The 14001-nt window shown below is 43.5% G+C and overlaps 1 protein-coding gene across 1 annotated transcript in view; it reads right to left on the reverse strand.

Annotated features, from left to right (window-relative positions):
• Nucleotides 1–14001, reverse strand: part of Armh3 (armadillo like helical domain containing 3) — a 181922-nt gene that overhangs the window by 115236 nt on the left and 52685 nt on the right. The window contains exons 15-18 of the mRNA XM_021151523.2: nucleotides 12304–12405; nucleotides 6801–6859; nucleotides 2572–2637; nucleotides 538–607 (exon numbers count right to left, since the gene is read on the reverse strand). Of these exons, the coding sequence (XP_021007182.1) occupies nucleotides 538–607; nucleotides 2572–2637; nucleotides 6801–6859; nucleotides 12304–12405 (297 nt within the window). The remainder of the gene's footprint in view (nucleotides 1–537; nucleotides 608–2571; nucleotides 2638–6800; nucleotides 6860–12303; nucleotides 12406–14001) is intronic.

Genomic DNA, 14001 nt, shown 5'->3' on the forward strand with positions numbered 1-14001 from the left:
AGATCTCTAAGAATTGGAGGCCAGCCTGATCTTCCAGGACAGCCAAAGCTACAGAGAGACCCTGTCTCAAAATAAGAAAAGAAAAAAAAAAAAAAAAAAAAAATGCCACTAACTCCTCTAAGGAAAATGTAGATTTCTGGACAAAGAGAAAGACACAAGACCCTCCCTAGCAGCTCTGTCAGCCCCACCTCCACTTACTCCAGGGCAGTGCTCCATGTTTAAGCCTCAGACTATAAAGCGTCTGAGCTTTGCCATCAGTACAGACCAGGAAAGAGAAGGAAGGATTTGAAATCTCCATAGCAAGGAACACATATTCATTTTTGTCCTGTCCCAGGGAAGTTGGCTTTCTGTCTGTCTGTCTGTCTGTCTGTTTTATTGAGCACTCTAGTTAGCCACTGGGGTGATTTGCAGGACACAACAAGAAACAAAGCTTCCTCTACGACAGTGCTGAGGAACAAGCACATCAACCGAAGTCTCCATCCTGAAAATCACCGAGGCTTCACAAAGGCGCTCTTCTGCCTGTGCTACTCTACTCACCCAGGACTGCACACACCAGGGGCCGGCAGGGAAGGTTCTTGTCAGCAGCCTTCTTCCTGTGTCTCATAGGCTTTAAAAACACACATGCGGAAAAGAGAGGGAATTAGCAGACACTTGAGATGGAATCCAAGGGCTTATCATGTTTCTCATGCAAATAAAACCTCTACCACAGAGATTTACTCCAAGGGGTCCACCTTGTCTTTCCCTTTCTAGTGGGGGGAGGGAAGCACAAGCAGAACAAGCACAGGGAGGTGCTTCTGAGTTATCAATGAAGGTATGTGACAAAACACCTTCAACAAGACGAATGTTGCTACTGTCATCTATCTATGCTGTGCACGTGGCATTGTTAACAACAAAAATGTATACTGGTACTTTTGTATAATAATAAAAATAATTAAGAAAAAAGAAGAGGAGGGGCTGGAGAGATGCTTCAGTTGGTAAAGGCAAGCACAAGCTCAACCCCAGAAGCCACAGAAAGTCGTTCCTATGGAATTCCTAGGATTCTCTGGCCAGCTCCAGACCAACCAGAGATCCTACCTCAAAAAGAAATGGACAGTGTGTTCGGAGCAACACCTAAGGCTATCTTCTGACTACCATATGTACCTGCTCAGACATTTGTAAGAGGACAGGTCCTGGAAAGATGGCTCAGCAATTAAGAAAACTGGCTGCTCTTCCAGAGGACCTGGGTTTAATTACGAGCACCCACATGACGGCTCACAACTGTCTATAATTCCAGTTCCTGGGGATCTGATAGGCTTTTTCTGGCTTCCTCAGGCACCAGGCACTTAAGTAGTACAGAGACATACGTGTAAGCAAAACACCCATACAAATAAGATCAAAAAAAATTTTTTTAAGTAAAAAATAAATAAAAAGAGAAGAAAGGGGGCTGGTGAGATAGCTCAGTGGGTAAGAGCACTGACTGCTCTTCCAAAGATCCTGAGTTCAAATCCCAGTAACCACATGGTGGCTTACAACTACCTGTAATGAGATCTGATACCCTCTTCTGGTGCATCTGAAGTCAGCTACAGTGTACTTATGTTAAATAATAAATAAATCTTTAGGCTGGAGCGAGCAGGGACTGAGTGAGCAGGGCCCACCAGGCGCACAACCATCTATACAGCTACAGTGTACTCACATACATAAAATAAATAAATCTATTTTTAGAGAGAGAAGGAAGGTGTGGTGGCAGCTATGCAGTCAGCAACTGTAGCAGTTGGGGGAGTCAGGGAGAAGCTAGGTTTCAAATCTAAGCCATGTTGTAATACTTTTTAACACACCACTAGCCTGATCATCATCTTCCATATTCTATTTTCTCTACATTCCACCTCTCAGGTGAATAGATCACATAGTCTTGTATAATAAAAACCATACTATATAGTTGAGTGTGATGGTAGTGAACATCTGTACTTCTAGCATGAAGAAGCTGGAAGCAAGAGACTCAGGAGTTCAAGGCCAGCTTTAGCTACATGGTTGAGGTCAGAATAGACTACAGAGGACTCAATGTCCTCAGGGGGACAGGGGTTAAGAAGATGGCTTGGCAGTTTAAGGCACCTACTGCCAAGCCTGACAACCTAAATTCAACTTCTGGAACCCGTGTGCTAAAGAGAGGGGACTAAGGCCACTCCTGCAGGCTGTCCTCTAACCTCCATGCTCACTCTGGGCCACAGTCACAGGAGACCTTTTGGAAACCTGTGTTAAGGCCACTCCTGCAGGCTGGCCTCTAACCTCCATGCTCACTCTGGGCCACAGTCACAGGAGACCTTTTGGAAACCTGTGTTCTTCTACTGCCCAGTATTACTAAAAACACTATTCGGTTGTAGACCTTTGTATCCTCAGGTGAGCAACGAAACAGCTGGGTGAGGAACAAAGACGCCCTTAAAGGGCAGCCGGAGCTGCTGGGAAGCAATTAAGCCTGCCCTGAGCCCTTTAGGCCCAACTGTCCAGCTACATCTGTTCTTAAAGAAGCATCCCAACTCGTCAACACACAAAAGCTTGTCTATCAAAAACAAGACATACATTTAAAGTCACACCTACCATTCTATGTAAGTTTACTCGAAAATTCATGTTGTCGTCATGTAAAAATGCATTGGCGTACTGATCCTAATAAAAACAGAAAAGGCAAGATGTGGTAAGTGCATTTAAAACTCAACTGGGCACGGTGGCGCATGCCCAATCTTCAGCGTTTGGGAGGTAGAGACGGGAGGACCACGAATGTGAGGTTATCCTGAACTATATAGCCAAGTTAATCCTAATGTGGGCTATATGAGACTCTGAGGGAAGACAGAAATACAATAAAAATTAAAAAAAAAAAAACCAGAAAGACCAAGAAAGACGGGATAAAAGGGGCTGGTGAGATGCTCACTCAATGGGTAGACACTTGCCACCCACCATGTTTGATGAACGAATTGAGTTTGATCCTGCAACCCACAATGCTGCAATCCAAAGCTGTCCTCTGACTTCCATATGCAAGCCAAGGCACAGATGTGCATATGCATGCATTCATACACACAAACATACACATAAATAAATAAATAAATAAATACATTTAAAAGACAGGAAGAAAGATGGGATGGAGGTGGGGAAGGAGGGACAAAGGAAGATAAGAAAATTTAATGAGGGTGGGCTTTGGTTTTTTGGTTTGGTTTTGGTTTGTTTTGGTTTGCTTTTGATTCTTTTGAGGTAGAGTTTCACTGTGTAGCCCTGGCTGTTCTAGAACTCACCACATAGACCAGGTTGGCCTCAGATTTACAGAGATCCGCCTCCTGGGTGCTGGGATTAAGGTGTCCAGCACCACCCAGCTGAAAGGTCAGAAGAAAGGAAGGCAGGCAAGCAAGCGAACATGGATGCATACATTTGTGATAATACATCCTACAAATCCTTCCTCTCTCCTTCCACAAACCCTAAAACAAGGTCTCCAGACTAGACTGGCCCCGCCAACTCCCTGTGAAGCTAAGAACAGCTTTGAACTTCTGACCCGCCTGCCTTCACCTCCACCTCTGAGTGCTGGGAGTGTAGGCACAGTGGTTTCATGCAGAGGCAGATACTGAACCAAGTGCTTGCCCAACTGAAACATAGCCTCAGTCCAAATCCTTGGACTTTCATGAACTACTCTCGGGTCAATTGGAGAGCTAAAGTGGTAAGCCTAGATAGAGCTTTTCTCTCAACCCCTTGCCTACGCCATGAACGTTGAGTAGTTTCCCAGTATGCCCTTAACTGGTCAAAGATCTCTGAGAAAATTAAATTCAAAAAAGATTAAAAGCCAGGGATCTGAGACAAACACTGCGAGGAATCTGCTTTCCTATTCTCCCTTCCTCTCCATCTGCCCGAGGAGTCAGCTGTGTTTGTGACAGCTTGGAGGCTCTCACAGGGGCAAGACAATGCATGTGCAAGAACCACAGGAGGCTTTGGAATAAGGCAGGCCTGTGCTCTGCTGGGAATGAGCTCAGCACGACAGGAAACAACTGCTAGACTGGCAGTGCAGAAGCAGGCAAGACCCCATCTTTCCCTGGCTTTTAAAGACTGATGGAAAAACCAACCTCTTCCCACAGTGGACTGGAAATAAGCATCCCGTGGCCCTGTCCCACCCCCGACCTGAGAGCTGACATGCCTGCAGACTCCAATTACTAGGAACTGTTACAATTTATGAAAACAACTCCTGTAAAGATTTTCTTTGAAAGATTTTTGAAAAGCAATTCTACAAGGCCCACTGATAATAAGCAGCTCTTCCAGCTCTGGCCTCCCCTAGCCTTGTGGAAAGAGTATATCTTCCCACAGAAAATACAAACCGGGAGCCTGGGGGAGACCACTACCCCCTACGGATTACCTTGACTATTGTCTTTACAAAACAAAGACAAGGACAGGGAATTCTGAAAGCAGAGGCTAAAGCTATAAATTTAGCTCTAACCTAGCTCAAGTCCCATCATGCTTGGGTGTCACCATGAACAACAAATGTGAATCTAGATAGCCCAGCTGGAAGAGCCTTCTCATGGGGAAGCAGCAGCAGTCCATCTTCACTGACTTCCAATCCTCCACCTAAGGCTGTGAGGGTGTCCAAGAGATTAAATTAAGGAATTAAAGACCCATCCTAAATGTGTCTGGTACTACTCTATGGGCTAAGGACTCAAAGTGAAGAAAAAGAGAAAAGGGAGAAAGCCTAAATGTAGCCAGACTTTGGCTACTTTGTGGGTTCTTTTTTCTTCCAACCTTTCAACCCCCTAACACTAGACAAGAGAGACAAAAGGATCCAGGGGAAAGAAGTGTCATTATTCTTACACTTCCTGCTGATTAGGGGTGTCCTTGGGCAAATTTGGTCTTTGAAGTCAAGATATCTAATTTCTCCTTGTTTCTTCTTTGCAAACAACTACTGAACAAAGCACAACCAACAGCACCCACCAGCCCACATGCCTCTCGGGACCCTAGCATTTATACAGATCCTGAAGAGCCCCAGAATTCAACCACCTCACACTTGCAGAAACTATCTGCAGCTGTGCACGAGGCAAATCATAGTCAGCTGCTGTGGACAATCTGAAACAGCCCCAAATTCCACACCTGAAATTAAAATAAAAACATATCCTTATAATATTTATGTGTTTTAAACAAAACCAAATTCTCACTACATCTAATTGATAAACACCAGCATTCATCTCTTTCTGCTTCCTGACTGCAAATACACTGAGAAAAAGATGCCTCAGGCTGCCACAGTCATGCACCACAGCCACGCCTTCCCCTCAGTATCAGACTCTATCACCTCAAAATGAGTCAAAAGAAATCCTCTTTGAAGTCCCCTTTTAAAAACTTAGACTATTATGTGTGTGACATGCTATGTGCTCATGCAGCACAAGCGTACATGTGGAGGTCACAGACCAGCTTGCAAGAGCCAATCAGTTCTCTCCTCCCACCATGTGGAACTCAGGCCATCAGTCTTGGTAGCAAGTGCCTTCCTTCCCCAGGGGAACCGCACCTCACACATGTAAGCTGCTACTTATTTGGAATTTGGTTACAGAAACGTAACTTATCCGCACCTCTTCCTCCTTCAGGTCTTACCACCAAAATACAACCATTCCCTGTTTCTCTTCTACTCCTCTATCCCCAAGACACCTTAGCTCTTTTGTAATTCACTAAATACAAGACACAACATGAGCAGCTCCAAAGGAAAATGGCTGGTGTTTAGACCATTTGAAATCTTTTGGTTAGGACTATTAAAGGCCAGAATACAGACAGGGATGTAGCTCAGTTGAAATAGTCTTGTCTAGCATGCATAAAGTAATCCCAACACCACATAAAAGCATGTTTGGTGGTATGCTATGTACCTGTAATTCCAACACGAAGGAGGCAGAGACAAAAAGATCAGAAGTTCAAGGTCATCTACAATTACATAGGGAGCTCAAGGGCAGCTTGGACTATAAGAGACCCCCTCACTGTCTTTTTAAAAAAAAGGTTAGCTGGGCGTGGTGGCGCACGCCTTTAATCCCAGCACTCAGGAGGCAGAGGCAGGCGGATTTCTGAGTTTGAGGCCAGCTTGGTCTACAAAGTGAGTTCCAGGACAGCCAGGGCTATACAGAGAAACCCTGTCTCGAAAAACCAAAAAAAAAAAAAAAAAAAAAAAAAGGTTAGCCAGGCAATGGTGGCACATACCTTTAATACCAGCACTTGGAAGGCAGAGGAAGGTAGATCTCTGAGTTCGAGGCCAGCCTGGTCAACAGAGTGAGTTCCAGGACAGCCAGGGCTACACAGAGAAACCCTGTCTTGAAAAAAACCTAAATAAATAAATAAATAAATAAGTGGTAATGGATAGAGTACCAGCCATAACCACCTATCCTGTTTTCAACTACATAGTTACCATACCAGTTGTGTTTGACTTTAAATGGAATCTCATGTATTCCAGGCTTGCCACAAACTCACTATTACAGCAAGGAAAGCCTTGAAATTCTAATCTTCCTGCCTCCACCTCCAGCCTGTAACATGCCAGACTTTTTAGATGGGACTGGGAATCAAAGCCAGGGCTTCATGAACGACCGGAGCTACATTTCCTGCACCTCCACGTTCACTGCTAACTCATCTAAAGAACGCTAACTGAGGCTCTAGTGAGACAGATAAGGAGAGCAGAGTGGTCTGAAGGCAAAGGCCCTGTTACCTCAGCTCAGGTTCTGGAGGAAGGAGATGGACAACACAAGAACACCTTCGAGTCAGGACCCAGAAGTGGGTGGGCAGAGAAGAGTTCTCTGGAAGACATCAACTCACACAAGACTCCCAGTCAGACCTACCTCTGCGATGCATGTGAGGATGATCAGGCAGAGCTTGCCACTGTGAAGCCTGTGCTCATCTGTGAAGAGAAAAGCAAAGCAAACTGTTCTCTGTACACAATCCACACCACACGTCAGGAGAGCAGAGGCACACGCCACAAGAAGGAGCAGCTGCAGTTCACACTCCACAAAGCCCTGAGGGAAGGGAGGGCTGGGGAAATAGTTCACTCAGAGAAGTGCTTGCCTTGCAAGCATGTGGATTTCAATCCAATTTTATGTAAAACATCTTTTATGCAATACACACTTGTACCCCAGCTCTGTGAAGACAGAAACAGGATCCCCAGTGATCACTACCTAGGCAGCCTTACCTACTTGGTGAGTTCTAAGAAGGTTAAAAAAAAAAAAAGGGTGGAAGGTGCCGGAGGAATGATACACACACACACACACACACACACACAAACTCACACACAGGCACATACCTGTATACAGTTGAAACACACATACACACATGAATATGAATCAAAACCAAGATGGTACTGAAATCTTGTCTCCTCCTAGACAAAGGCATTACCACAGAAGATGTCTTTAATCCTGGTAGCTTGTAGCACATGTGCCTAGCACGTCAGCCTGTACCCACTCCTATGACCCTGCCCCTGCCTTTTCTTCCAGGGCTGGGGTTGAGCCCAGAGTGTTACACGTGGTAAGCAAGATCTCCACCACTCCACTGCACTCCCCAACCTGAAAGCCTAGTTAAAGACCATGCAGATTTCTCTTTAAGGTAACAACACCAAAGACACAAATATCAAGGATTTTAAAAAGGCCTTAAAAACAGAATGAAAACATAAAACTCCAGAGAATGAATAGAAAGGAATGACTGAGGAGATGGATTCAACAATATAATAAAATCTGGTTTTAAGAACTGAGTAGCAGGGGGCTGGAGAGATGGCTCAGCAGTTAAGAGCACTGACTCTTCTTCCAGAGGTCCTGAATTCAGTTCCAAGCAACCACATGGTGGGTTACAACCATCTGTAATGGGACCTGATGCCCTCTTCTAGTGTCTGAAGACAGACAGTGTACTACTCATATACATAAAATTAATAAATCTTAAAAAAAAAAAAAAAAACTAAAGGGCTGGTGAGATGGCTCAGCGGTTAAGAGCACCGACTGCTCTTCCAAAGGTCCTGAGTTCAAATCCCAGCAACCACATGGTGGCTCACAACCACCTGTAATGAGATCTGATGCCCTCTTCTGGAGTGTCTGAAGACAGCTACAGCGTACACACATATAATAAATAAATAAATAAATAAATAAATAAATAAATCTTTTAAAAAAACTAAGTAGGAGGTTCACATTAATTTTATTACTATACTATTTATTTTCTCATACTTCATAACATACAAATCAACCAGAAGCATTTTACAAGGTACTGCAAACATGGGTCACTGGTTAAGAGTGTTTTCTCAAAGGACTGAAGTTCAGTTCCCAACATATATGTGAGACACTCACATGGTCTGTAACTACCTCCAGGGGATCTGACAACCTGTCCTGGCACCCATGTTCACGTGTGTGTGTGTGTGTGTGTGTGTGTGTGTGTGTACAGAAAGCATTTTATAGATATCAACTGATACATACATTTTTTTAAAGGTATCTTTGAGCCAGGCATGGTAATAAACACCTTTAATCCCAGCACTTGGATAGCATAGGTAGATGGATCTCTGTGAGATCAAAGCCAGCCTAGACTATATAGTGAGTTCCAGGCCAGTCATCTGTAAGGTGAGAAACTTTCTCTAACAAAAACAAACCAAAGAAAAAGATGTCTTGTTTGGGACAAAGAAACTGTTAGCTCTACTCTCCTAAGGTCATGATGTGAGCCTGGGTTGTGGTTGGTGGTAGGGTATTTGGTCTCACGGGGAAGACCACACATTTTATCCCCAGCACCACAGAAGAAAGGCATAATACCTATAATAAGAGCAGCAATGATAATGAGATCCTGTAGCCAGGGCACAGCACAGCAGGTCTTGAGTTAAGACACGGAGAAAGATTGACCAAAAAAAGCCACAAAACAGACATTTTGAAATTAACTATTCATCCTATCTAACCTTGTCCTCAGCCATATTTAAACTGCTTGTTGGTAAAAATGTACTGCATTCTACAGACACTGTGACTACCCATACTGGCTATTAATTAGTCTTTAATCTGGGCTCATATTTATGCCCACGAAGTGACCAGGACAGGGGCTTATAAAACTGTTAAGAGCTAAAAATACATTCTAAGAGCCTCAATTCACTGTGTTATATCAAGCAAAGTAAAAGTTCATTTTTCTGGGTCATATCCAAGCAATTTCTTTCTTCTATGGTTGCTGCAGTATTTGCAGAAAAAGAAAGAAGCTAGCCATTTCCATAAAGAAGAAATAGCCTCAGGAAACTCAGATACACAGGAGTCTTGTTATCCTTGCCTGCCAGATCTCACTTGGCCAAGTCTGAAAGAGTCAACCGTGTCATCAGCTCCCAATGGACTGTTATGTTAGGAGTGGTAATACAGAGTATCTGCATGTAGTTCACCCGTGTGTAACTCTTATTCTTGAAAGAATATCATGAGATACAAGAGGAAAAAGTCCACTTTCAAGGCAGAACTCTCTAATAGCAAACCCACTGTCTGAACACAGCACAGGTTAGCCTCAGCCCATTCCCAGGCTCCTTGTAGCTCTGGTCGGTCTCCACCTCCCATACTGACCTTCACCTTCCTGACTCTGTCTACCAGATTTTTCTTCTCTCTCCAGAGTCCCTGAGCCTGCTTTTTCCTTCATTTCTACAACTCTTAAAATCCCTCATAAAGAAACCTGCTCACTTGACAAACAAAAGCCTTCTCAAGTACAAACCATGCTGAAGGGAGCTTCAGAGAACCTCAGAGGTATACATCGTCTTTTCACAAAGAGCAAGGCAGTAAAACAATCAATTTTAATAATTTTTGGTTCTATAATCAAGTTGGCTTTTAAATCTAGGACTATGAAGTTACTTATGGACTATGAGTTAATAACACAGTGGGCATGGTAGCACACATATGTAATCCCAGCGCTGGTAACAGATGGGAGGAACAAGGGGTCAAGGTTAGACTCTACAACAGAACAAGCTTGAGGCAGCCTGGACTACTTGAGACCCAGAAAGAAAAAAAGAGAGAAGAGAAGAATAGGGAGAAGGAGAAAGGGAGAGCGAGGGAGATGGAAAGGGGGGAGAGAGGAGAGGAGAGAGGAGAGAGGAGAAGGGAGAGGAGAGGAGGGAGAGGAACTAACCCACTCGCGCTTTGGCACCCACAAGCTTGTGTTAAATCTAGCCTTTGTCAGAGAAGCTTCTAATCTCAACAGCCCGTGGTATGGTGGCCTGAATGAAAATGGGCCCCATAGGCCCACAAGGCATAGCACTAATAGGAGGGGTGGCCTTATTGGAGTAGGTGTGGCCTTGCTGAAGTAGGCGTGGTCTTGTTGGACGAAGTGTGTCACTAGGAGTGGGCTTTGAGGTTTCAGATGGTCAAGCCAGACCCATCCTCCCTCCCTGCTGCCTGCAGATCCAGAGTAGAAGCCCTATTCCAGCACTATGTCTTCCTACATGCTGTCATGATTCCTGCCACAATGATATATGGACAAAATCTCTGAACTTTAAGCCAGCTCCAATTAAATGTTGTTCTTTATAAGAACAGTGTGAACATTGCCATGGTCACACTGTCTCTTTACAGCAATAGAAACCTAATGATGACACCATGGTTAATGCAGAACCCTGTAACTGACAAAAGTGTCAAAAATAAGCAATGGTATAGTACTCTAAACACTACAGCTCTATCACCCACTCCAAGGCTCAGGAAACATCAGAGAAGAAGGTACAGAAAAAAATAAATGTGAGATCCAGAAGATAATGAGACCTGTAAAAAAGGGTATCTTCTGCATGTGACATACAATTACATTCATGAGCTCAATACAGTTGTGGTTATAGCACAAGACCTACACAGACTGGACATTGACATGTCATCATGGATAAGGAAGGCCCCATGAGGCCCCACCCTTCCCTCCAGAACTACTGACGACTAACAGCTGTTGGGATTGCTCTTGCTCTAGAAAATAACTTCCCATCCACACTTGAGCAAGACACTTGAAATTGCCCTGGGGGCAGGGGAGGCGCTATAGATCACCTGGGTACCATTCCCAGCACCTGCCAGTCAGCTTGCAACTGTCTGTAACCCCAGTTCCAGGAGCTCCAACACCCTCTTCTGACCCCCACAGGCTCCTGCACAACAGCACAACATGTGCTTGGTGCACAAACATGATCTAAGGGGTGTGAGGACACACAAACACACACACACACTGATAAAATCAAGCAAAAAAATTCACACATAAAATCAAGTAGACAAAAGGAAGACATGAAGTACATGGGGATGGGGTGCGTGGAGGTATGCAGGGACAACTCAGCAACTGAAAGCACTGGCTATTCTTCCAGAGGGCCTGATTTCAGTTTCTGGCACCCTTATGGTGGCTTATAACCATCTATAACTGAAGTCCCATGGGATCTGATGCCCTCTTCTGGTATGCACACATGGAGACAAAACCCTCCTATCCATAAATAAACATATGTTTAAAAGAAGAAAGCAACGTGAGAAAAGGCCTTCAGTGGGAGGAGAAAGATCAAAGATCAAGGCCAGACATGCTTCTGCATGCTTTAATCCCAGACAACTGGGGCAGAAGCAGGTAGATTTTATGAGTTCAAGGCCAGACCTGTCTACATAATGAGTGCCAGGCCACACAGGGTTATAGAGTGAGTCCCTGACTCAAAATTCAAATATAAACAAAGAAAATTTAAATCTAACTAGGAAACTACTCAAATTCATTATATAAATGTATGAAATTGTCAATTTTGTAAAAAGAAAAAGAACGACTTGAGAGGTAACTGAAAAAACTTAAATATGGGCTGAATTGCATATGCTATTAGAGAGCCATTGTTGATTTTTTTTTTTTAGATATAATGACATCTTAGATATCTAGAAAAATATTTTCAACTTTTAAAGATGCACGCCAAAGTCCTTAAATGTGAAGTAGAGTTGTTTGTGATTTCCTTTAAAGGAGCACAGCCAAAACAACAGTAAAATACAAAAAGGAATTTAGAGGCAAACCAAATACGGCAGTGGGATGCAGGTGAGGCTCTTAGAGCTCGGCTCAGAAGGAACTCCTCATGCCTGCTAATCCCACCCACCCAGCTTCTCACACAGGAGAGCCTGCATCCACTTACCCCAACTTGCTAAGAAGACTTAGTAATTTCTGTGGGGATCAACTTTTTTCCTTTTCTATTTTTAAGCACTCTCCTCCAACTCCAGGTTTTCCCAACACCACCTAGTTATCACCCAGAAGTAAGAAATCACTGTTTTCCAGAAACCTGGTCCATCACCTGCACAGGAGGTCCCAAAGATTCATATGTCAAAGCCCCAATATGGCCACTGCTCTTTGATGTGAGCCCCCTGCCACACCTCCCAGGGGATGTCTTACCTTTCGTGTCCTGCATGACAATTGAGCTGTACTTTAAGAAGGTTATCAGTAGATTGCTGGTCTGTACATCTGCATCCAGTGAGAGTTCCACAGAACTTATAACTGGAATAGAACAAATAAAACACTTAGCCCATAACATACCCACCTAACACTTCTACCCACAGCCAATTTGCCAGCAGGCCAGAAAATGACTAAATAAGCTTTCCCCACAACAGAAGGAGGGCCCAGTGCTTTCCGTAAGACTTTTAGCTGCTCTTACTAGGTCTCTGGAGGCCTCTACCCCACACCCCCCCAGAGCCTGTCAATTTTCTTCTTCACCCAGTGTAGAGAGTTGTTCTCCTAATGCCCTAGAAAAGGATGTTGAGTCCATTCTGGCCCCAAGAAATCGACAATTCAAGGTCCTCTTAGAGAGTCTGTCAATTCTAACTAAAGGAAAAAGTTACCACCCTGACATAAATGAGCTTGACTTTGACGGCTCTCTCACTTCAAATAAAGAGAAATCTTGAGAACAAGTCTGAAGTAGCCAAGAGGAAAGGAGCACGGGCTGGGGAAGAACTAGGTCCAAACTCTGCCCCTTCAGATCGACCCCTCGGGAGGGAACCTAAGACGCAGCATCAGACAGGAAACAGGTGGACATCACTGACTAGCCCCCTGGAGTTGGAATTTTACATGTCCAGCCTCTGTCTGCAAGAAAAGATCCTTTTGCTTACTCTCGCACCCTCTCTGAGTCACGGCCTTAGAGAACAATGGGAAGTCAGACCAGACTGACCCAACCACACAGTTTTAACTTAGCGCTCCCAAGATTCAAAGACTTTACATTAGAATTAGTCAGCTTGTTCAGTGTTTTAAATGTCTAAAACAGAATACATATACAAAAAGAGCCTCAAGATGGCACAGGGATGTTTGAAAACCTATAGCTTTCTGCTATATTTTAAACTATAAACACACTGCTAAGTTTGGGGTATTAGTCATAATATATATTCATAGCCATTATGGATCCCTCTGGAGTTATTACAATGCAATGCAGAGGACATTTATTAACAATGGGAAGCACTGTACATTATGGCTCCACAATACACAGAAAAAAAACCTATGAAAAGAAATTAGCATGTCTAATCCTTGGCTCTTACCCATAATTTGGCTGCAAAGAACAAATACAAGATAAATTTACTTTTTAAATAAATTAAAATATTTCCTAGCCAGACTGAGCTATGGAGTGAGACCCTGTCTCAAACACAAACAAATCCAAAAGGTTTTAATTCATGCTAGAGCTCAATAGCACAGGCTATCATCTCAAACCACAGCCATTTTGAACTCAGAACCCATGATCATTCCTTTGTTATCTAACTAGTAAGTGGAGTTTTACCCTACTCACACACAGTGATAACTAGAAAACTCTCTTACATAATATAGTAGAAATATAGAACTATATGTATTTTTAGTTTACCAGAAAGTCCTCTCATGCCAAGGCGGAGTTGTCAAATGTCAAGTCTGAGCTGCGAACAAATGTTACAGCTAACTGCTGGCTTTTAAAAATAATAGTGCCAGTGACATACCTTTAAATATAACTGGGCTACAGAGCAGCACTATAATTAAAAACCAAAAATTGAAAACAAGGCTATAATACTTTAGGACCCCTACAGAAAGTAAGTTAGGGAAGAATTTAAAAAGAACAAATAAAATAAAGACAGAATCAAA

Source organism: Mus caroli, chromosome 19 (genome assembly GCF_900094665.2).
Source record: "Mus caroli chromosome 19, CAROLI_EIJ_v1.1, whole genome shotgun sequence".
In the NCBI taxonomy this organism is placed as follows: Eukaryota; Metazoa; Chordata; class Mammalia; order Rodentia; family Muridae; genus Mus; species Mus caroli.